The sequence below is a fragment of the Rhamphochromis sp. 'chilingali' genome (genome assembly GCF_963969265.1).
Source record: "Rhamphochromis sp. 'chilingali' genome assembly, chromosome: 8".
NCBI lineage: Eukaryota > Metazoa > Chordata > Actinopteri > Cichliformes > Cichlidae > Rhamphochromis > Rhamphochromis sp. 'chilingali'.
The window spans coordinates 23,642,972-23,668,852 of record NC_137935.1 but is presented as its reverse complement, the minus strand read 5'-3'; the positions used below and the strand labels follow the sequence as shown (position 1 = coordinate 23,668,852).

At 42.9% G+C, this 25,881-nt stretch overlaps 1 protein-coding gene across 3 annotated transcripts in view; it reads right to left on the bottom strand.

The window, feature by feature from the left end:
• The window catches only part of b3gat1a (beta-1,3-glucuronyltransferase 1 (glucuronosyltransferase P) a), a 93,261-nt gene that overhangs the window by 8,914 nt on the left and 58,466 nt on the right, over positions 1-25,881 (bottom strand). For 2 of the 3 annotated variants that reach the window (XM_080888887.1, XM_080888888.1), the window contains 4 exons: positions 17,409-17,574; positions 11,436-11,578; positions 5,423-5,494; positions 4,806-5,317 (listed from right to left, as the gene is read on the bottom strand). In XM_080888887.1, coding sequence (XP_080745013.1) covers positions 4,806-5,317; positions 5,423-5,494; positions 11,436-11,547 — 696 coding nt within the window. In that variant the 5' untranslated portion in view covers positions 11,548-11,578; positions 17,409-17,574. The remainder of the gene's footprint in view (positions 1-4,805; positions 5,318-5,422; positions 5,495-11,435; positions 11,579-17,408; positions 17,575-25,881) is intronic. The other variant, XM_080888889.1, reaches the window with a different exon arrangement.

The following is a 25,881-nucleotide window of genomic DNA, read 5'->3' as shown; positions in this document are numbered from 1 at the left end:
CAATAGCATGATAAACAGTAAATAGGTTTCTCTTTTTTTGGAGTTTGGGAATAAAGCACATCTCATGAGGCCTCAATAATATACTGTATGTAGGTCTTTACTGTGGTACATGAATTTTTCATAAAGTTTTCATTAAGCCTTGACCTAAAAACTAGGCTCTTAATAACAGTCTGTATGCACCAAAGTCTGCCAAAGTAACTGCTGCTGGAATGAAAGACTGAGATTGAATTCAGATAGCGGCTATGTGTCGGTGGCAGTAATGGCAGTGTCCTCTATAGCAGCTGATGACAATGACTTTACCCTGCTGCCACAGAGCATTGTGTCTGAAGTGTACTGTGTCTGTGTCAGTCTGAGCTTGCTGAGGTGAATTGCTGCTGCTTGTTGATATTCATTTTCCCTGCTGCTTTAAAAGAACTGCATGCAAGCGTTTTTGGCAGTCATCTGTGATGTAGTCTTTTGTGATGTCTTGTCTTTTTGGATGCTTGCTGCTTTTTGGGTTAGTGTCTTGTTTTTGTATGTTTGACTAATATTTGAAACACCGCATTTAAATGTAGACTAAAAGGTCTAATCATCCAATTACACAGTAGCAACTCAGTACATGTAGGCATGTAGACCAAACTGAGCATCAGAATGGGGAAGAAAGGTGATTTAAGTGACTATTAAGGTGGCATAGTTGTTGGTGACAGACAGGTTGGTTGGGGTATTTTACAAACTGTTGTTCTGCTGGGATTTTTCCAAACTTTTCCAAAAGTGCAAATGGTCCATAGAATAGAAAATACACCAGTGTGATGCAGTTGAAAATGTCTCGTTGATGCCAAAGGTCAGAGAAAAATAGCCAGACTGTTTCAAGCTGATAGGAAGACAACATTAACTCAAATATCCACTTACATACCATACCACATATACCAGATACCACGCAATCCAGGTGTGCAGAAAAGCATTTCTGAATGCACAACACATCAAAACCTTCAAGCAAACAGTTATTAGCAGCATAAGACCACACCGAGTGTCACAGGTCATATGGTCTCACTACAGTTGAACAATAGAAGATTAGAATCAGAATCAGAATCAGAATACTTTATTGATCCCTGGGGGAAATTATTTTTTGTTACAGTGCTCCATTTTAAACCAACATTAAGACAAGACAGACAATACGCTAACTAAGAATAGTACAATATATACATATATATACATACATACATACATAAGTCACTTATAAATAAATATTTGGAAAAGAAACATGTGTAGTTGTAGCAGCAAACAGTGTGTTAAGTGGATGCGTTGTACAGGGAGATGGCCACAGGCAGGAATGATTTCCTGTGTCGTTCAGTGGTGCTTTTCGGTAATCTCAGTCTCTCACTGAACGAGCTCCTGTGACTGACCAACATGTCATGGAGTGGGTGGGAGGTGTTATCCAACATTGTCTTTATCTTGGACAGCATCCGCCTCTCCGACACCACCTTGAGGGAGTCCAGCTCCATCCCCACAACATTGCTGGCCTTACGGATCAGTTTATTAAGTCTGTTGGCATCTGCGACCCTCAGCCTGCTCCCCCAGCATGCAACAGCATAGAGGATCGCACTGGCCACAACAGACTCATAGAAAATCCTCAGCATTTTCTGGCAGATGTTGAAGGACCTCAGTCGCCTCAAAAAATAGAGACGACTCTGGCCCTTCCTGTAAAGTGCTGTGGTGTTTTTAGCCCAGTCCAGTTTATTGTCAATGTGTACTCCAAGGTATTTATAGTCCTCCACAATGTCAACACTGACCCCCTGGATTGAAACAGGGGTCAAGTGTTTCCTGGTCTTCCTGAAGTCCACGATCAGTTCCTTGGTCTTTGCCACGTTGAGCTGCAGATGATTCTGCTCACACCACGTGACAAAGGAGTCGACCACAGCCCGGTACTCTGTCTCATCATCCCTGCTGATGCATCCAACCACCGCAGAGTCATCAGAAAACTTCTGAAGATGGCAGGTCTCTGTGCAGTGGCTGAAGTCTGTGGTGTAGAGGGTGAAGAGGAAGGGGGAGAGGACAGTCCCCTGTGGTGCCCCTGTGTTGCTAATCACCTTGTCAGACACACACTGTGGGAGACGTACATATTGTGGTCTTCCTGTCAGGTAATCAACAATCCAGGACACCAGAGAAGCATCCACCTGCATCGCTGCTAACTTATCACCCAGGAGGGTCGGCCTGATGGTGTTGAAAGCACTGGAAAAGTCAAAAAACATGACCCTCACAGTGCTCGCCGGCTGGTCCAGATGGGTGTAGACACGATTGAGCAGGTAGATGATGGCGTCCTCTGTTCCGAGACGAGGCTGATAAGCGAACTGAAGGGGATCCAGATGTGGTCTTACTATGGGTCGCAGCTGGTCCAGGATGAGCCTTTCCAGGGTCTTCATGATGTGGGAGGTCAGTGCCACGGGCCTGTAATCCTGGGGGCCACTGGGACGAGGCGTCTTTGGTACAGGGACGAGGCATGATGTCTTCCACATCACCGGGACCCTCTGCAGACTCAGACTCAGCATAAACAGTTTATGAAAGACTCCACACAGCTGGGGGGCACAGGTCTTGAGGACAAGGGGACTCACTCCGTCTGGTCCAGCAGACTTGCCTGAGTGAAGTCTCCTCATTTGCATCTCATTAGAAGATTGGAAAAACATTGCCCGGTGAAAGCATGGATCATCGAAAAGTGGATGTGCAGTTGAAAATGACAAAATCTCAGAGGAAGCTTCCAGTATTGAATCTATGCCACAAACAATTAGGGCAAAACGAGGTGTAACCCAGCACCAGCAATGTGTATCTAATAAAGTGTCTAGTTAGTCTAAATCTCAGTGACATTAACAATATTAGTTTGCAAAAGACAGGAGAACATTTCAAAGTACAACTTGTGTATTGCAGTATTGCGCTGCCAATTAGTAAATGCAAATGATTCACTGCTTTTTTCGATTTTTTTCATGGTGAAGGGGTCACCCATGTGTCTACCTGTTGAGTCCCTGTTTAATAACATTTGCCATCTTTACTGCAGTAATAGCCAACTCTCCATGCCCTGTCTATCTTACTGTCACCTCTTTTTTTTGTTTATTCTTTTCTGTGTTGCCTTTCCCTCTCCATGACTCTCTCCGTGCCCCTTGGGGCCATTACTCTGGACCATAAATAGGCCCATTGGAGGTGATGGAGAGCCTTTGAGCGAGACCAAGCGCTTTGGCTGATTCCCAGTGAAAGGTAATGACAGGCCCCGTCAATACCAGCGCTCCATTTACTACGGCTCCTGTCGGCACTACTAACAAGACTTGAGGCACATACTCGGAGAACCTAGACCGTGTCCGCTCAGGTAATTCAACTGATGTCAAGATGGATGGCCTGAGATGTACTAATTACATGCCCAAACTTCTCCCAACTGGCTTCAGATACCAACTGTGCTTGTTAAGAGTTTAAAGTACTTCAACTAAGAATTTATGGTTCAAATCCGCCCACGCCTCACCACTTCTCCTGTAACGGTGAGTATATAACAACACAGATAGATAATATATGGCACTCCATGCAGTATATCAAGAATTATTTTATATAGAACTTAAAAATGTCCAGTGTCCTTTTTCTCTAAAGAATACACATTGTATGCCAAAAAGCACAGACACAATATATTGCTCACATAACTATTTAAAGGTGCAATCCGTTATTTTTAATGCAGTGCATAAAATGATTTTAATACATTGTTAAGAATTCCAGTCATTCCTCTGATAGCTGAATGGCTTCTGAGCTTTAAGGCCTTTCTTATTCCCCCAGAAATACCCATCATCAACTCTGCACGTGGTTAGTGTTTCAGAAACTCAAGTGGAGCATCTGAAAGATTAATGGAGCTTGAGAGTAACAGATTTTTTTTTATAACTAGATAAGAGCTGGCAGCATATTTGCCAAGTTGGTGAAAGTGCTGCGACTGCCCCACCAAACATGAATATTAGGGACGATTTTAAAATGATATCACATTTTGATCTGAGTACATGCATAGTGTATGTTTGAACAAAAACCTACATCTGCAAATGTACTTGCACTGATATTTTTAAGAACAATTACTCAGTTAGCTTCATGGAGTTATCATGAAGCCTATCTCATGGAGAGAGGCAGGGATACACCCTGGACAGGTGACCAATCTGTCTCGGAGTAAAAACAGAGAGACAGGCAATCATTCACACTCTTGGACAGTTCAGATTCATGAACTAACTACGGTGGAACCCCAACTTACGAATACCCCATTTACCGAAAAATTCCAGTTACGAAGGCACTTAGCGGCAATATTTCTGCCCGTGTTAGGACAAAATGCCCGGTATATGAAAACCGCTGGCTCTGATTGGCTGAGCCCAGAATGCCTACAATGCCCACAATGCCTTCCGAATCATGTGACAACCCCTTTGGCTTTTCTACTTGCATTTCGCTGTTCCACTTAAACGACGTATTGTTGTTGCAGTTAGCAATTAGCCTATAGCCTATTGTTCACTCAAAAGGCGCGATGGGTGCTTCGGCTTGCGAAAAATTTCGACTTATGAAAGATCCTCGAGAATGAATTAATTTCGTAAGTCGGGGTTCCACTGTATATGTGTTTGGACTGTGGGTGGAAGCCAGAGTACACAGAGACAACCAGCAGTTTGGACACAGTTAAAGCTGGATTGGCGTTTCTGCTTAGTTTTCAAACTATAAGTTCTCTTCGTGTTCATACTGGGGGTGTGGGCTGTACGCTTTCTGATTCCTGCCCACAAACAACGTGAATGTGTCCTCAACTTTGTTATGTTTATTACAATTCAGCCACTGACCTCCTCAAACAGCTCCAGGCTGTATGTGTTATCATCATCAGCAAAGTAGACGATTCCCGGCTGGCTGTTGTTGGCGTTGAACGTCTCCCTCAACCACCGCAAGGCCAGATTCCGCTGCATAGTCCCTCTTGGAATTCTGGGATCCCGAGTGTCACCTCGCAGCTTATAGTTCCTGGGTGTCTCTACATTGAGATGGGTGTAGTTTAGTCCCGTTTCTCGGAGGAGTCGTGTGACAAGAGGCGTTCTCCTTTGGGAATCCTCCACCAAGATCCAGTGCAGGTTGGGGACATGGAGGAAGGTGTTTGCTAGCCGTGTCAGCTCAGCTTTCTGAACGGGCCGGCTATATGTGGGGGTGATGATGTGGATTGTGGGCAGCACATCCGACCAGGGCGGAGGCCGAGTGTACACATACTCTGTCCTCACCACCTCCACAATGTCCTTATCTGAGGCACAGTATTCCTTGGAGTCCTGCGCCTGGCCACCTGCCTCCCTCTTGCCCTCGACGCCATCATCTGTAGATGTGGGGATAAGAAGACATGTAAGGCATTAGTGTAACCTTGAGCTGCTTTTTCTATATTTGCCTCAGGTGACTTAAACCCAATGGGGGTAAAGTGTACCTGAGAGCCGGTGGTGGCGAACTGCAAGCCTCTCTGGAATGATAAAGATCTCTTTTACTAGATGGTGACAGGCTGCAAAAAGTGAAAGCAGGCACCGTGAGAGGATAACACAGCTGATGGACAGAGAGACAGTGCAAGACGAGGGAGGGATGAGCCCTGCTATTCCCCCGGTGTTGCCTTTGGGCTTTTCTTTTTAAAGGAAGAAAAAAGGCATGTATGTAAATGTGGTAGACATGCCTTTTCCACCACAGACTCTCTCACCCCCTGTATTGTTGAAATTGCTCTTCTTCTTATATTAAAATATCTCAGGGTTCAAGTGGTAGTTAAACTTTTTTACACTAAGACTGGTCTGGCCCACTTTAGATCACAGTGGGTTGTATGTGGCCCATCAATTGAGTTTGATATCCCTGCTCTAGACCCAGTGTTCACAGTTCAAATGGATTTGACTTCAGAGAGGCCTAAACATCCACATCCACATGTGTGCTATTACAGTGAGGTTTGTAAGCTTTTGAGTCAAACAGCAATGACATAATGTTGGATTTTGCCATTTCTCGTTAAAGGCCATAGGTGCAAACTCTTGTATCAAGCCATCAAGAAATCTGCAAGGTCTTCTCTACTGAAAATCTGTTGCTTTTGTCGGTATCTTCTTTGCATCCATGAGCTGCACATACGCATACTGTATGTCAGACAGAATAGCAAAGTGAAGGTTTCTCATGGAAACGCTTTCATAAGACACCCTGTGTGGGTTTTAGGGCATGTTTTAGGTAACACAACCTAAAATTGGAATGGTGCTTAAGGTGTTACATCGCGTATCAGTGCAGAAACTGAGGTTTGTGTGCTAAGTCTATAGCTTGTGTCAATGCAGTACATCATTTTCCATTTTATGTGTGGGAAGGTGAGGCTGTCACGGCTGGCGGAGTGAGCCGTGTGGTGTGGAGGAAAGGGAGGACCCAAAATGCAGCAGTGACTGATGATACGAGTGATGTTTATTTACAAAGTGACAATGGCAGAAACAGGCAGTGAGGCATGACAAAACAACTGAAGAAACCTAAACTGGGAGAACTAAATGACAAACCTGAGACCATACAAAAGGGGTGCGGGGCAGAGAGACGCAGAGACAGGAACACCATAGAACGCAGACGAGCCGACAATGAACACAGACCGACACCCACTAAATATACACACAAGGTAATCAGGTAATCACACACAGGAGGGAAGAACAGCTGAACCTAATACACATGAGGACCGGAGGACACAAGCTGAACACAATGACAACAGACACAGACCTTCAAAATAGAATAGGAAATCCAGAACATGAGCCTTCAAAGTAAAGCAGGAACACACAGACTGATTTACAACACAACACGGGGACATGAACAGAGCACCAAGGACAGACACAGGTAGGGCTGAATACACACACCAAACTACAGGTTCAACCCTAAACCAATACAAAATCAGAATAAACACAAAGCACAAAAATGAACTTCAAGGAAACACAAAACGCTGGGCCAAAATGACCCAGGACCATGACAGTACCCCCCTTCCAAGGGCTGACTCCAGACAGCCCAAAACAAAAACAGATGACCAACCCAGGGCGGGCGGCGGGGGCCCAGGACGGAGGGACCAACACCGAACAAAAACAAGCCCCAGCGAACCAAGTGACCTGTCCAAAACAAACACACATGCTGGAGCACAAGGACAAAACACAGTTCAGGAGGCCGGCCCGGAGGCTGACACAGATCCAAAAGCCGACCGGGCGGAAGGCAGCGGTGGCGGAGTGGAGGCAGTTCAGGGGGCCGACCGTGCACACAGCAACGGCGGCGACGGGCAAACAGTTCTGGGGGCCGACCGTGCACACAGCAACGGCGGCGACGGGCAAACAGTTCTGGGGGCCGACCGTGCACACAGCAACGGCGGCGACGGGCAAACAGTTCTGGGGACCGACCGTGCACACGGCAACGGCGGCGACGGGCAAACAGTTCTGGGGACCGACCGTGCGGACGGCAACAGCGGCGACGGGCAAACAGTTCTGGGGGCTGACCGTGCGGACGGCAACAGCGGCGTGGAAACAGCTCTGGGGGCTGACCGTGCGGACGGCAACAGCGGCGTGGAAACAAGTCCGGAGGCCGGCCACGTGGAAGGCAGTGGCGGCGTTCAGGAGGGCGTTCTGGAGGGCGTCCACGGTGGCGGAGATGCCCAACAAGCGGCCTGGCAGATGACCGACGATATGAAGGTGGTAGTAGGGGACCTGAAGGCTGCGTGGCCCCTGCAGCCCAAGGCGAAGCGGAGGCTGGACCAGACGAAGCTGACGATGAAGACACGGATGCTGGAGCCGGACGATGAAGACACGGAGGCTGGACCAGACGAGGATGAAGACACGGAGGCTGGACCAGACGAGGATGAAGACACGGAGGCTGGACCAGACGAGGATGAAGCAGAGGCTGGACCAGACGAGGATGAAGCAGAGGCTGGACCGGATGAAGCCAAAGCAGAGGCTGGACCAGACGAGGATGCAGAGGCTGGACCGGATGAAGCCAAAGCAGAGGCTGGACCAGACGAAGATGATGAGGATGCAGAGGCTGGACCAGACGAGGATGCAGAGGCTGGACCAGACGAGGATGCAGAGGCTGGACCGGATGAAGCCAAAGCAGACGCTGGACCAGGCGACGAGGATGAAGCCAAAGCAGATGCTGAAACCGGACCAGGCGAGGCCGAAGACTCTGAGGCCGCAGCAGGCGAGGGTGATGAGACTGCAGCTGGTGATGAGACTGCAGCTGGTGATGAGACTGCAGCTGATGGCTGGACGGGCTCCTCGGGCCCCCCAGCTGACGAGGCAGAAGGCTGGACGGGCTCCTCGGGCCCCCCAGCAAAAACAGTCTCAGACCCAGTGGGCACTGGAGCCCCTGGCACACACAGAACAGAACCAGCAGGCACACGGGCCTCTGGCAGGAACGCAACAGAACCAGCAGGCACACGGGCCTCTGGCAGGGACGCAACAGAACCAGCAGGCACGGAGACCTCTGGCAGGGACAGAACGGAACCAGCAGGCGCGGAGACCTCTGGCAGGGACAGAACGGAACCAGCAGGCACACGGGCCTCTGGCAGGGACGCAACAGGACCAGCAGGCACACGGGCCTCTGGCAAACACAAAGCAGACTGCAGCTGCACTGAGCAGTGACTCAGCTCAGGCAGCGACAGTCCGGTGCAGTCCTCAGCTGGCTTCTTAACCTCCAGGGGTCCAGACTCGGCTGGGGGCTGGAACCCAGCCTCTGGGGAGGCCCTGGAGCAAGTAACAGTCTCTAAACTAGCCAGCTGTTGAGGAACGATTGCATTTTTAACGTGTTTGTCTCTCTGCAAATAATACGTACTAGAAAAAGAGTCAAAAATGGGAGGCACGGACGCAGCCTCCCGTACAGAGGGAGTCTGTGAAGACGGAGACGGCATGAATGACTGGGCTAGCGGAGATACCGGAGTCCGAGTTGCTTGCGGCTGTGCAGCTAAACGAGGTAAAGACAGCTCAGCAGGAGAATGAGCAAGCAACACACCGTTCTCCTTGTCGTCTGCTGCACCAAACAAAGTCCCTGGATAAACTGTTCCACAGTCCAAGACAGAAAAAGGGTCCTTCTCACTCACCACGGCCGGCAGTTCTGAAGTTCCAATATCCGGCTGTGGGGTGACGCGCCGACGGCGCGATCGTCGCTTCCTCCCGGGCAAAACCTCCGGCGGGCCGGGCAAAACCTCCGGCGGGAGAAGCTGACGTGGCTGTTCCAGGGCGGCCGTAATCTGCTGCTGCTGGACAAAGTCTGTGGATTCCCGAGCTCGCACCACCCCCCGGGCTTTATGCAGGTTGCAAATTAAGCCTGAAACTCCCTTAAGCTGGCAGAGGTAGGGATTTTCTTCCAGGATTGCTTCGATGGCTTTTAACCCCACCACTTGTGCCCTTGCGTTGGTGGTGTGGGTTACCCAGTCCATCAGGCGTCGGATGCGTGCGAGGTCGCTCTCTCCAGACAAAGCTGCTGGGTCCATGTTTGGTCGGCTCGTACTGTCACGGCTGGCGGAGTGAGCCGTGTGGTGTGGAGGAAAGGGAGGACCCAAAATGCAGCAGTGACTGATGATACGAGTGATGTTTATTTACAAAGTGACAATGGCAGAAACAGGCAGTGAGGCATGACAAAACAACTGAAGAAACCTAAACTGGGAGAACTAAATGACAAACCTGAGACCATACAAAAGGGGTGCGGGGCAGAGAGACGCAGAGACAGGAACACCATAGAACGCAGACGAGCCGACAATGAACACAGACCGACACCCACTAAATATACACACAAGGTAATCAGGTAATCACACACAGGAGGGAAGAACAGCTGAACCTAATACACATGAGGACCGGAGGACACAAGCTGAACACAATGACAACAGACACAGACCTTCAAAATAGAATAGGAAATCCAGAACATGAGCCTTCAAAGTAAAGCAGGAACACACAGACTGATTTACAACACAACACGGGGACATGAACAGAGCACCAAGGACAGACACAGGTAGGGCTGAATACACACACCAAACTACAGGTTCAACCCTAAACCAATACAAAATCAGAATAAACACAAAGCACAAAAATGAACTTCAAGGAAACACAAAACGCTGGGCCAAAATGACCCAGGACCATGACAGAGGCTCATTTTCAAAAATCTGACCTTCTTTAGAAATGCACAAAACGCAGCGAATCAGTCAGCTGACGCATTTTGAGTAGACTCCCTCGGTGAAGGCTGTGATATTTTGGCCTGAATAGTTTGGTCATGATGGACAGAATGTGATTACAGAGTCATTAAGGTTGCTCATTTCTTCCTATTGTGCCACAGCTCATGGCAATCTTTCACTTTTCTTCTTGAGCTCTAGTCGCACCTCCGGCATAAAAGGGGATTTTTTTCTGCAGCACAAAGATTAACACAATCTTCTGATGGCCAGATGTTCAACAGAGGCTGCCAGTGAGCATGCTGCCAATAAATCTCTAGCTTTTCTCTTTTAAAGGAACACAAAAGGAAGCCTGTGGACAGAGCTTGGTTAGATTGTCATTTAAAAAAGTTATTATATCTTTAGTGTATTCCATGAGAAATTAAAATTGCTTAACTATGTACAATTTTTTTTTTTTTGGGGGGGGGGAACTTTTTATTTTTATTTTTTAATTTACCTTAGTCGTTAAGGCGCTAATCAGACTCTATTCAGAGGGTTTGAAGAACCTGCAAAAACATGCTGAGTCAAATCATGTGTAAGTTCGGTACAGACTCCCATAGCTCATTTGAATAAGCCTGTTTTCCTTGTTAACCCCTCTTTGTGCATTTCTGAGATTACAGGAATAGAGCAGATTGCTCTATTGATTTGCTGTTGCTTTAATTTGGGTGTGTTTATTCTGCAGGAATCTTGACATTTTAAACTGTTGCTTTTCTGGTTTGCAGAGAAGGCACCAGACACTGGTGAAGTTAATTAATAGGACACATTTATGCTTTTTAATTGCCAACAGTCTCTGAAATTAATTTGCAATGACACTGAGCCAATTATAACAGGCAAAGGTTTGGCTCAAATGCTTGATTGACACAAACTCTATACTGGATACTGTGTCACACCAAGAAGATATGGATTGATGTTGTAAGCTATGTGAATGGATAAGCTGCAGAAGGATTTAGTTTTATAATATGCAACTCTGTTCAAGTTATTACTAACAAAAAAAGAAAAATTGCAGCTTAGCAGTTTTATTCTGACAAACTGAGTATATGGAATAAATATAACTCCCAAATGGAGTGGGTATGCAACTCATCCGTCACTGCAAAATCATCCCTGACTGATGAGGTTTGCAGTGACCGGACAAGTGCTTTTCAGTTCCGATGAAGCTGATGGTCATGGCTTTCAAGTGTCTCTGTGTGAACAGCCTGTTGTCTAAACTTGAAGTACGGTGTTAAGTTCGAGGGCCCACTTCAAGTTCGATATCGTCAGTGGAGTGCAGCGTGCTGCGTACCCTTTCGGATGGCGAGGAGTGGAGCAATAGCGTTTTGGTGCCAAACGGTGATGAGCAGAGTCCAGGGTAACACGATCAACACGATGGCAAGAATATCTCTTCTCTTCGGCATCTCCAGGATTGGTTATTTGGCTCGGCATTACCTGGTGGGAACCGTGAAAAGAAAAAACCCAAACAGATATTAAAAGTCAGCCAGCCAACTTAGACTTATAACCTTCACCAGAGCAAGCTAACATATTTGTTTTTGATTAATCTCAGTTATTTGAAGAAAAGGAAATCACACTTGCAGGACCTTTATTATTGTTGACTGGCTTTTAAATAGCATTTAAGACACTCAAGGACTTTGTCTTTATGGACCTGACTGGCTCTCTGCAAAGCAAAACCTTCAGTGACTAAAACTGAGTAATAGCTTACTTACTGTTGTTCAATCTTGAATTCTATTTTGCCACAAATGCATAACGCGCTCACAGTTTTCAAGTGAAAGACAACATGATTACTGTATTACCTACACAGAATTTAAAATAAATAAATAGGGCCTGATTTTAAGCAGTAACCAACAAAGGGAAGGTCAAATCCATTGGAGGAGGCAATGCATTGACAGCTTGTGCCCCCTGCTAACCCAGTGAGCTCATCAGCACTATCACTGCAGACACGGTGGTGACTTCATGCCCAGTGCTGAAAGTATTCACAGGCCAAATGGCAGGAAGCGATGTAACCAGACTGTGGGATGACTGTTTTGCAAATGTGCCTTTCCCTCTGAGTCCAGAACATTGGTTCAGACTTGTATCTCTTTGAAAGTTTCAATTTCAGCATGGAAGGAATCACACATTAACTGAAACAGTGGCTATTATTCTGAAGTTCCTCTATTAATTACTTTGAACTTCAGGCTCAAGTTAAAAGTCTGAAATCAAAAAAGTAGGAACAAACTGCAATCCTGTTTGGAATTGTTACTGCAAAAATGTTCATGCTACAGCAGTGAAAATGAGACTATATTTGAGCTTTGGATGGGAGAAATGGCAAATGTGTTGCATCTGGAGAGACTCAGATGCAACACATTTGCCAACCTATTTGAGAGATCCTGTACTGCTGTTTTTGAATGGTGTTCATTAGTATGCTGTGTTTGGTTTTGTCATTTCTTCTGTCTTAAATTTTTATATTTACACCTACTTATATTTTTATCATTATACAAACTTTAATGCTGTATCAGGGTTCCAGTGGACATTGTTGCTAGTTGGGCTGTTTTTCCCTTCTCCATTTAAAATACAATATTAATATTAGGGGGGAAAAGTCTTTCAAATTTGATCAAGACTTAACCTCCTAGGACCTGGTGTCCACATATGTGGACATCACATTTTGGGTTATTTAGAACAAATTACTCAATTTTGCTCTACAAGGGCCTGATATCCACTTATGAGGACATTATACTGCTACTGTTCTATCCAAATTTTAAACGAATATCCTCATATGTGGCTCTCATTTTTCTTAGAAACAAAAATTAGGTAAAAAAAAAAAAAATCTGGTAATTCGTTGTTTTAACATTCATCAGGCCCCAATCAGCCCAAATATCAAAGAGAAATTAAAAATGCATGCCGTGGAAGAGTTCAGGTCTTAGGAGGTTAAAGCTTACATTATTAAGGGGTTGGCTAATGACTGACATATGGATGGTTGCACAGGAGTCTGTAGCATGTAATCATCTGTCTAAGGATAAATTGAGTCCCTAAATTGGATGCTTCAACCTGGTTTGTACTGTTGGTGTGTTTTGAAGCAATTTGAATGCAATTATCTGACTTTCTGTGTGGTTAAGTTTACCAGACAAAGAAGCCCTTGCTCTAGTTTTGGTGAGTAGTCCTACCAGTGGACGTTTTTTTATTAGTATGTCATTTATATTAACTAGTACATATCTATGTATGTGTTTCTGTGTATGATTTACTCATAGTTGATCATGATTAGAAACCAAATTAGCCATGTTAGATGAAAATGTATGCTTTTTTTTAAATCTAAATAACTTCTAAAACAGAAAGAAAGAAAGAGAAAGAAAGAAAGAAAAATAAAACTAAATACAAATTAATAAATAACTTCTGGCATCTACCAAATTTGGACCATAAAGCTAAAGGTTGTGGTTTCAGTGCAATGAAACAAGTGTCTAGTTACGGTTCCTAATGTCTGATTGGATAGTTGCTCTTCATCACAGGGTATAGCCAATCAAACTCAAATGTAAGTACACGATCAATTAAACCATTGTGTAGTTAGTACCGTCTACCATTTAAACATAATTTTCTCAATTAACATTTTAAGCACAACAATCATGATTCATGAATGACACCAATTTCCTTCCCTCCAGCTATATTTTTGTTCAGCAGCTTGTCCGAAGTCTTACAGGAATTTTGTGTAGAAGTGCTGAATGAACACTTAATTGAATCAATATTTTCTCCACAAAAATAAAGTCATGTTTCATAAATGTAAAGTTTTATTTAGTCTTTCTGTTTTGTATTCCATCATTATATTTCATACCTCTATTATTACTGTTCTTCATTGACCATTTACATTGAATTTAAGGTCAGCAGTCCTGCCCATCTCTCCCAGGGTCTGTCTCTTATACTTAAAATGCTTGTGGTATTATGCTGAGCCCTAAGTGGGAAATGCAGATATTAAGTGATCTGCTCAATTAAACAAAGACTAAAACAGCCATAATGTGGGCACAGGTGTTCAGCGCATTCATTTTAGCTTTACACGAGAGAGAACAAGTCATCGCATTTCCCAGAGCGATCCTGCTCCCACTGCTGGGGACGGTGGCAGAATATTGTGGCTTAATGTAATTGTATATGCCAATTATGTTCGTTTGCTTTGTAAATAAATACACTATTAATGGCCAAGCCTTAGGTATAAACGCTTTTGACACAGACTCTACTCATGCTCTTTAGCCAGGAAAAGAATTGTGCGCTGCAAAGCTGTCTGTATGTTTGTTTATTTATTTCGATCATGTAAACAATATACAAAGTCCATTTATCAAAGAAAAGAAGAAAAAATGCTATAAAAATACAGCCAAATACATTTCAATATTGCTTCACCTGTTCTGATTCAGTTACATATTGAAAAGGAGTGAGAAGAAGTACACACTTATTTAATCCCATCCCTTTGCCATAAGTTATCGGTCAATATTTAATCAGCTTCCTTACTGATATAATCTGTATGTACTTATTTCTTTTTAAGTAGAAAGGAAAATTACTAAGAAATACTGAAAGAACAGTAAGAAGAGGGAGGTGGATCAATCTCAATAGCGATGACATTGATACCAACACTGGTATTGGCATCAGATACAGTAGATACTAGGTACATGTTTCTATCGTCTATAAAAATGTCTGAGCCTTTTAAAGTTGGCTGTTACTACGGTTTTATTTATATCCTATAGAACATTTAAACAAAAGTAACTGATCCAAAGTCCTTAACAGTCAGCCACATTTACAGATCTGAAAAAAAAAAACAGTTTCAAAATACACGAAAAGCTGAAAGCTGCATTTTAATGAGTTAACTCGTTATTGTGAAAAGTAAACTCGCAGGAATTTAGTGGTCATTAAAACAAATTTAATTGCAAATTGATGACTCATCTCATAAATCATGACACACTGCTCTCTCCTACAGCTGCCTTTATATGTTATAAGCATCAGTGTTAGCATCGGCAATACTGGCCCTGTGGTTACTTGGTATCACATCAGTACCTTCCCCATAGCCACTCATACAACATCAATGTAATTAAATGACAGATTTCTGTAATTTTACATCTTTAACTCGTATAATTTAAGCCCACAGAGCTGTGCTGACAGATTTCTGATGTTTATTACAACAGCATTTCTTTATCATGTAGAAGAAATGAGACGTATTGCACTTGTTTTTTCTTAAATGAAAATCTCATTGATTAAATGTGTAGTTAAATTTATCTACACTGACAGAAAAGGGAGTTTCACTGGTCTGGCCCACAAAAAAATCAAAATGGGCTGTATGTAGCCCTCCATGTAAAATGAGTTTGACATCTCTGCACTAGAGGAAAAAGCTTGTGATTAAACTCATCATGTAAATCCTTTCTCAATATAAGACATCTAATAGTCAAACATTACTGCTACTGTTTACGTTTAAGTCGAATGGATTTCTTGGCCTCGCTTAGATGCCCTCCAAAATTTTAGTGTCTCTGTCTATGTCGGATTTACAATGATCAAATCATTCCATGGAACAAAGGCCAGTCTATTTTTGGAACTACACAAAAACTGTGATTGTAGAGCAGTGTTACAAGTTGACAACAGCAACATTCATCACAGCTCACCTTCAATTCAAGTGTTAAGCTCCTGATCGAACGTTAGACCCAGACTTTAATATCTTTTCTTAGAGCCCATTTTTGCCTGGAAATTATCCATCATTTCTTTTTTTCCCCCTCCTTTTTTTTTACAGCACATCTTTTGTAACACAGTCCCTAATTGTACTGTATAACATCATCAGGCTGATTTTCCCCAACTTAACAAAGCTCCTCTACAGCCACAGAAAACATTAATGATCTCTTTTTACAGGTTCAGAAATAGTGCTTATTTTAGAAAATTGACCAGGATCAAAAAATTTGGGTAGGCCTTTAAAAATATTGTTGCCAGGAGTCTGATGACTAATACAACTACACTGCTCAAAATTTTTTTAAAGGAACACTTTTAAAACACATCAGATATCAATGGAAAAAAATACATCAGTGCTGGTACCTATGCTGTTATGGTCTGGGTAATGTGTTAGGAACAAAAGTATTTCACAGGATTTGATGTAAATGAACATTTTCAACCTGCAGTGGGCTGAATTCAAGGACACCCTGGGAATCAAAAATAAACAAACATTGTAGCAGGCTAGTCCATTTAGCCAAAATGTCATTGCAAAAAATTCAAAATTGTATTCAGTAGTTTGTAGAGCTTCACGTGGTTGTACACATGCCTTACAGCACCAGGGCATGCCCTTATTTGAGACCACAGATGTTATCATGACAAATCTTGTCCCAGATCTGGACCAGGGCATGACTGAGCTCCTGAACAGTCTGAGGTGCAATCTGTGAGCATTGGAAAAGACTGAAACATAATGCCCCAGAGGTCTTCTATTGGTACTGGTCAGGCGACTGTGGGGGGCAGTCAATGGTATCAATTCCTTAATCCTCCAGGGGCTGCCTGCATACTATTTCCACTAGTTGTGCCCCAGGAGGAACCACTGAACCACTGCAGGGTTTGACAATAGGTCCAAGGGTTTTATCCCGATACCTAATTGCACACAGGGTGCTTTAGGCAAGCTAGGGAGGTCTGTGCGTCCCGCCGCAGACTGATCACCGAACCACCACCAAACTGGTTCTGGTATTCCGTGGCAAATGTCAATCACAGTGCTGGGCAGTGAGCACAGGGTCCACTAGAGGATGTCAAACCCTCAGGAGTAGATACTGGTCTTACTGATGGCTTATGGACCTTCTACAGCCCTATCCAGTAACTATCCAGTAGCTGCCCATCTCCTGGAATGCCCGTCTCTTGAGATCTTGCTAGAAGAGACAGCAAACCCTCTTGCGATGGTACACATTGATGTACTGCTGTCTTGGAGGAGTTGGACTATCTGTGTAACCTCTTTAGGGTCCAGATATCGCCTCATGCTAGCAGTAGGGACAGCTAGATGCAAAACTAGTAAAAAAAACAGTTCAAAAAGATAAGGAGGGAAAAAATGTCATTGGCCTCCTGCTGAAAATCCATTCCTGTTTGGGGGTTGTCCCATTGTCTCCCCTCTAGTGCACCAATTGTTAATGTCATTAACACCAAAAAAGCTGAAACCGATTAACAACCCCCTCTGCTACTTGACTAGATCTGACTAGATCAGTATCCCAGACGTTTAATTGGCTTGATGCTATACTCAGATTTAAAAAGTGCTCCTGCAATTTTTTGAGCAGTGTGTAACAAATGAAAAAAGTGAGCTCACCCACAGTTAGAACTGGATCATTGCGCGGCTGGGAAAGCCACACTGGAGACGAGACGGGCTACCTAGCGTTGACATCCTCCATGACACATCAGCCGACCATTTCCTTTTCCTGTTCCTCTTCCTCTGTCTTGTCCACTCACAGAGTCAGGAAACAGCAAGTGCACACCTGGAAGATGAGATCACTTTGGTTAATATGCTACAGCAATGCCACATTTTCTTCCCTCTTTGTGGTTTCACCATACTTCTTCCACTGACACTCAGTGACAGTCACCCAGGTTTAAAGCAGTTTGGACAGAGTCTAAGAGTCAAAAGCCTTACAGAAATGCTTTACCAAAGACACCCTCAGTGAGCACTCTGCTTGTGTGACATCTATTCATAATTTAACATCAAAGAGCCGGGGCTGAAATTGCTGCAGAGGGAAAGTGTGCCAGTATAATACAGCGAACTCTAGTTTGGATGTGCATCGTCCACGAATCCATCCCCCGTTGGTACACCACTGCTGTGCTTCACAATGCAGCGTTCTGCTTAATGCTCTGTATATTGGTATGTGATTTACTCGATTCATTTCGAACTAAATTGCAGTGACACAGACTCTGTATTTTATTCATTTTCGCCTGATATGGAAACTGGAAGATGGTTTAGTCACAACTCCATTGCCTGCCAACAGTCTGGGGTGGGGAATGTTACAAAAATAAACTGGCATCATGTCTTATTCAAATACATCTGAGGAAACGCTGCCTCCATGGAGGCTTGTGCTTCACACAGCCAGCGATGCCTGCGTGCTGCATCAGCACCACAACTTGATGGCTGAAGACTGTATTTTTAGTGCTTTATAAGCTGCAAAATATGTAGGTTTTGGGGAATGAGCAACGGGAGTGCTGGAATCATTTTACGAAGCCACACTGTTCTGTGAAAAGGCAAATTACCTGTGACCCAGTAAAGCAGAAAAGAAGAGTGTGTGCTTGATGTGCACAACATTTCAGAAACAACCTATTTTCAGGTAGCCTTGTTTTGTGAAGTTTCTCAAACTGAAATGTATCTGACGGGGTGAGGGGGCTGACATCATCGCGTGGAAAGAGGACTATATGTTCTTCATGCGTTGGTGCAGATTGTGCAGTATTTGTGTTTCCTGACAGCGACGAGCAAGTACTGTTGTGACAAAATAAACAGCTTCACCAGTAAAGCTTTAGAGTTGCTGCCAGGTACCGTCACGCGTACAAGCTCCCAATGACAGTGTTGTCGTTGTGATTTCTGTACAACACACTCGCCTTCCTCACTGCGATGAAGCTATAAACAGATTGAAACACAGTCGAGTTAAAACGACCTGCCAGAATCTCCGACCATTCCGCGGGCCATTGTGTTTTCTCGGAGTTTAACATTTTGAAAAGTGAGGTTTGGAAAAACAAAAATACGCTGGCATACACTGTCTGCTGAAGGGAGCTCAAACTAATAATGCGATTGTGTATAGAACAGTACTGAAAATGGGTGTTTAGCGATATAATGCACATATTTCAATTTTAAAGTCTTGCAGTGTAGCACAGATGCTATGGTTGTTGGTTGGACTTTAGCAGCATACAATCAAGGGCCACTTCATTAGTTATGACTTCCTGATACCAAATTGGACCCACCTTTGGGTCTATTGGGTGCTCTATTGGACTGAGATCTGTTGAGTGTGGAGGCCATTTGAGTACAGTGAACTTGCAGCAGATGGCCGCCCCTCCCTGAGCCTGGTTCTGCCGGAGGTTTCTTCCTGTTAAAAGGGAGTTTTTCCTTCCCACTGTCGCCAAAGTGCTTGTTCATAGGGGGTCATATGATTGTTGGTTTTTTCTCTGTATCTATTATTGTATGATCTACAGTACAATATAAAGCGGCTTGAGGCAACTGTTGTTGTGATTTGGCAAAATTGAATTGAATTGAACTCATTGTGATGTTTAAAAAACCAGTTTGAGATTATACGAACTTTCTGGCATAACATTTCATCCTGCTGAAAGCAGCCATCAGAAGATGAGTACACTGTGGTCATAAAGGAATAGACATGGTCAGCAGCAGCAGTAGGCTGTGGCATTTAAATGACACTCAATTGGTTTTAAGAGTAAATATCCCCCACAACTTTACACCACCACAACATTGCACTTGGTTGGTGCAGACTGGATCCATGCATTTATGGTGTTTATGTCAAATTTTGTCCCTACAATCTAGATGTCACAGGAGAAAATGTTTTTCTAATTCCCTATTGTCAAAATTTGATGAGCCTGTATAAATTATAGCCTTGTTTTCCTGTTCTTAGCAGATAGGAGCGGCACCAGTGTAGTCTTCTACTGGTGCTACACATCTGCTTCAAGGTTGTTGTGAATTCAGAGATACTCTGGTTGTAACAAGCAGTTATTTGAGTTACTGCTCCCTTCCTATCAAGATTGAAGCAGTCTAGCCATTCTCCTCTGACCTCTGATATCAATAAGAAATTTTTTGCTCAGCACACTTTCCCGCTGCCGCTCACTGGACAATTTCTCGTTTTTGGACCATTCTTTGTAAACCCCAGGGTTGGTTGTGTGGAAAAATCCCAGCAGATCAGCAGTTTCTGAAATACTCAGACCAGCCCGCCTGAAATTCAGCAGGTTGTCTTGTGCATGTCTACATGGCTAAATGCATTGGATTGCTGCCATGTAATTAGCTGATTAGGTATTTGCATCAAAAAGGAGTCGAAGTGGTTGTTGAGTGCATGTCATTGGATATGTTTTGCTGTACCACTGTTTTAATCAGGAGTTATCTATGCGATATGTGATACTAGCACACCATATTAACACACAGCCAGTGCAACCAGCACAAGTATCATACACCCATACAGTAGTTACTCTTAAACTATTCATTAATGTATGCCATCATGTTGACTGATCCACCAGTTGAATTCAGACTGTTATAATTAGACTGAGCACAAATATCGACGCTCTTGTCAAAATTGTGTGATCATATTGTTCATCTGGATAATACGCAACCCTAATGCATGTATAAACAAGTGTTACATCTCTCACATATTCTATTTTAAAGTGTCTTTCATGTCCGGACAACAGACAAGACAACAGCAACAAAAAGGCAACCCCAACAGATACTGTAACTGCGTAAACGGGGGCCATAAAGAGGCCTCTGTAGCCCAAAAGCATGCAGGTGGCCGGTTAGCTTCGGTGTAACTATGTGATGGAGCAAGAATACAGAAAGTCAGCTCCATGGCGCTGACTGGAACAGCCAATGGCAGACAATGAAGCCTGACAGCCTTTCACATCAGCTCGAGTTAACCAGCTGTGAAGGGAACACCTGCCACTGATTAATAAAGAATTACAGCAACAATGCCATGTGTGAAAATTGCTGTACTGATTGTTGAACTAACAACATTAGCCCCAAAAGGTGGAACAAGGAGGTGAAACATCAGATTATTCTGTAAAGGACTCACGTATGTCCAAAAAACCCCAAACCCATCCTCAAATGTTTTGCCATTTTAAATGTGTTTAATGCTCACTGACTTTAAAACTAATGGGTAATTTATCTCACATTATTACAAAATAATTTAATTAATTAAAAATAGTTAAACTTCATTTATAATAATGCAAACACTTATAGTGAGTTACTTACTGAGGAGTGTGGTTGTGCATACTTGATTTTTGTAATACAAACACTTGCTGTTAATCTTAATCTCACATATTTTATTCAGTGTTTTTTGATTATTATTATTTCGGCTGCACGGTGTTTAGACTTGGACTCTTGTGCATAATGTTGTTTGCAGTGTTTGTGTTGCAAAGAATGGAGTATTAATAGGCCACCATGACTGAGACTCCTGTAGTGATTAATGGCTCCCAGTCAGCGTTGTTGTTCAAATGTTAATGAAACCAGTGTTTCCGTAATAGTGCGGTGTATGGGACAAACACATGGGACAGGGATCTCTGCCTCCTAAAACTTATTGTAGATAATCTGAACAGGAACTCGTAAGTTTCTTAAAAAGCCACAAGCCAGATAAGGGATGTCAGTAGAAATAGAGTGATTGTAGAGAACCTTTAACAAAAAAGGCAATAACCCTGAATTGTGAATAATGCAAAGCTACTTTAGTGAAGTTCCAGAATAATGTAGCTTCCTTACTTATTTTTATTTGCATATGTATGTTCTGTATGTTTATGCCGATAGTCTATCGCCTATCTTGGCACTACTTGCTCACACTTCTCCCTCCTTGCTCTGTGTCTTAGATTTATAAAATCCCATCTTCAAAGATGAAGCAGGGGCATGTTTCCAAGTTTGTAATCAGTCTGCCTCTGAATTCTGAGCTCCCTTGGCCTTGAACATATCCTATTTCTCGAAGACCAATAATAACACCCTTCTCTGTTTGCTTGCTTCGCTGTAGAATCGTGTTGATGTACTCTCCAGGCGGTGGGGAAAAGAGGCTCTCTGGAGACAGTGTGTCCTAGTATGTCCAACTGCTCGTTTTCCTTTATGAATTCATTGGTCTCTGACCAACTTGGTAAAGCCCAGAACAGTTTTCAAGGATATCTAGGGAATCTCGAAGACATGCCGCTGTAGTAGATCAATATTGATGTTACTGTCATAGCCACAAAAAACAGCGTTGCCTTGAGGTGCTATTAAATTAAATATTAATTTTTATGTGTGGGCATTGATTCAAACAGACTTAATTGCTTTTGAAGGGCATTATGCCAGAAGTAGGTGATCTGTCTATCTCTGATACTTTGTTTCTTACGGAGTCTTGTATAGCACGTCAATTCAATTCAGTCCCAACAATAGTCGCCTTCAAGGTGCTTCACCAGGTTAGTACATGTTAATGTTTTTTTTTGCAAACTAACAGCTTACAAGGTGACAAGTTTTAATGCTGTTTAATGCTTCATAAAAACTAAACAGGAAACAATAAAGTGCAGACTGTACTGCATAACACTGTACAGTATATCTATGTAGTCAATGCATGACTACAAAGATCGTGAATCCTATGTAAAAGCCTTTATGACATTCTGTAAACAAGGACACTGCTTTGTTTTGGTTATCAGGCAGTTTTGGAATGGATTTTAATATTTTACTGATCACATTTCAACATCATGTGAAAAAGAAAGTTTTGAAGCTTTAAAGCCATAAACATGCCGCCCCTTCTCTCTAAAACGAGGATGTCAAGTATGTCAAGGACTGCACAAAGCCCTGTGAAAACTTGGTTTTTCATATGACATGTAAAGCGCTTCTTGGCTCTGACATATACTGATGGACAGCCTGACAGTTCAGGGTTAGGAGCCTCTCAGCTCTGGCTGATAAGCTCAAAGTGGCACAATCGTTGCCATGTTGTATGTGACTATCTAAAATGTATATTTTTTATCTTTGTTGTGCATCTTATGTTTATTTTTGCAGAATCAAGTGCAGTGTCCTCCTTCTGTTATGTCTCTGATGCTACTCAGGACCTAATCTAGCAGCGATACCAGAGTTCTGCCCTGCACCCTTCTAACATAGTTTATCACTGTAAATTGAACCACAACACTTCAAACTACCCACTTTGAAGTATCTAATATAAACTCTGGATACAAATTGAATTATTATCATTTAATTTGCTTTCAAAATACATCATGTACAGATCCAAATACCTGATTAAAAAAAACACATGACATGTACATTAGGGGTGGGTTTTGATTATCGATTTATTGATTAAAATCGATTCTAGCTTGGATTACGTGATATCGATTCATTAAAATCCTGAATCGATTTTTTAATATAAATTTATTTTGCCCGAAACGTGAATCTCAGGTTAAACCGCACTAAATTTCAACAACCACCAAACAGCTAAAACAGTAAATGAGAGCAGGAACACGGATTCTGCACAAAGACGTAAACACAAAGCGCGGACCCGCCGACGGATCAGAATCAGTGAGATGTGCCTTTCTCACCCGACGGCACGTACACGGTCGGGGCTGAAAGCTGACAGCTCGCTGATCCTGATCCGTCGGCGGGTCCGCGCTTTGTGTTTACGCCCTTTTTGCGCTAGATTCAAAAGCTGCAGGTTTTTATCTCTCTCCAAACAATATTGACTGAACCAGCAGCAAAAGGAGATCCAAACTACACTTCACATAAACATCGTCATGAATTCCCTCTTATTGTTTTGCTGCCACCACGATAAAATCACACTTCATGCACAGCTCTCTCTCTTTCTCAGTATACTTCAAGAACAGTTTCCCATCTAAAAATCTCTGTTTTCTGCATTATTCGCTTGCTTGTTATGCACAAGTCTACCGTTGTTTACAGCGCTGTCGGCCGCTGTTATTTTCCTTTTACCTACTTCCGAAAAGAAAACCTAATTTCTGCCGTTCAACAAGCTTCTGAACAAATGTAAACTTTTTAAAATTATGCAAAATTGCAAAACGCTCAGCTGTGTCTCTAAAACCTCTGTAACTTTGCTCTGCTTCACTTCCGCAGCATCAGGTAATGTTCACATGTTGATTAATGGTTTTCTTTCATTTTTGATCTACTGCAGAATATTTTTATTAAATCCCAGGCCAGGAAAATCACCCTCATGTTTTTCTGTGTTTTATCCTCAGTTACTTTGACACAAAGGCATCTGCTGTGACGCTCACACCTTTGATAAAGTCTCGCAAGTGTCAGCTTTCTTTTTATAGATATAAAAATATGGAAATGTACTGATGCATGATCTGAATTATAATATTTCTGACTGTCTGAGGCAAAATTTCCCCGAATCGAATTGTGGATCAAATCGATTTGGGACCTTGTGAATCGGAATCGAATCGATTCTAGAAATCAGTGACGATACCCAGCCCTAATGTACATTGCTAGTTTATCAAATCACACTTGCTGAGCAGTCTTTACCTTCAAAATCAATCTCTCGGCTTCCCCTCACGTTCTCTCTTTCTTACATCATTCCCCATCTCAGACTCTGTGTTGACCTCTAAGAAGGAGAACAGAGATGAGTTTGTGTGTCATGTCTGCTGAGCTGTTTCAAACGCTGAATTTGAAATTACCTTTTAAAAAATTGCTCAGATTATGCTCATTTAATTTCTGTAGTGTTAACTTGGGTGCAGAAGTGCCAAAAACATCTGAACCATGAACACAGCACAGGCATGAGATGGGAAGAGGGTGTGTGCAGACAGGATCATCTGGTCTGCGTGTCTCGGGACTCTGTTTTGGGTCGTTACATTCCCCTTTAACCCCTGAACATATGCCATTTTTGAAAACCAATAATAACACCCTCCTCTGCTTGCTTGCTTCGCTGTAGCATCATTTTCATTTACTCTTGAGGCAGTGGGGAAGTCAGGCTCTCTGGAGACAGTGTGCCCTAATATGTCCAACTGCTCGATTTCCTTTATGAATTCATTGGCCTCTGACCAATTTGGCAATGCTCAGAGGAGTTTTCAGGAAAATCTGAGGAATCTTCGAAGACATGCCGCTGCAGTAGATCAATATTGATGTTACTGTCATAGCCATAAAAAACAGCGTTGCTTTGAGCTGCCATTAAATATTAATTTTTATGCATGGGCATAGATTCAAACACGCTTAATTGCTTTTGAAGGACATTATGCCAGGAGGAGATGATCTGTCTTTCTCTGATATTTCCTTTATTATATAATCTTGTATAGAACATCACCAGGTTTGTATTTGTTGATAATATTTTATGCAAACTGACAGCTTATAAAGTTACAAAGGTTTTTGGCAGTTCTTTTTTAGACACTAGCTGTAACATTGGGTTTCTGTTTCCTCTTGGGATTGAATTGATGATCTTTTTTGGTTTTCAGGTATTTTTGGAATGAATTTTAAGATTTTAATGATCACGTTCAACATCACGAGCAAAAGAAAGATTTCGTAAACCTGTAAAAAAACAAAAATAAAATCAAACTACATTATGCCAGCTGTGAGGCACGGTGGTGGATGGATGACCATTTGAGCTTGTTTTGTAGGCACAGGATCTTGGCACCTTGCAATCATTGAGTCAGCCACGTACTTCTCTGTATACCAAAGCATTCTAGAGTGAAACGTGAGCCCATTTGTTCAACAGCTCAAAGGACAACGATCTCAAACACAGCAACAAATCTACAAGAGAATTAAAAATCTATGTCTTATATCATTGTTGTCCAATATATATTTATATTTGCATGTTTAAATAATACTGTCACTGCTGCTTTTCAGCTCTTATTCACATTTTTCTAGACTTAAATTCTTGCAGAGAGATGGCACTAAGAAAATACATTATAAACTAGCACTTAGTGTACTTTGTATCAGCTCTAATTCCATCCATGGACTCAAATCATCTATTCTGACTCAAAGAGAGGAACTGTAAAATATACTAAATGGAAAACCAATTAGTGGATGCCCTATTGGAGTAGTCAAGAACAATCTGGTGCTTTAAAGAGCAAGGTGTGCTGAAGCTTGTGCAAATCTTTCCTGTCCGTTTTTCTCAACCTAATTAAAATTATGTGTGGGCACAGCATGCAGGATA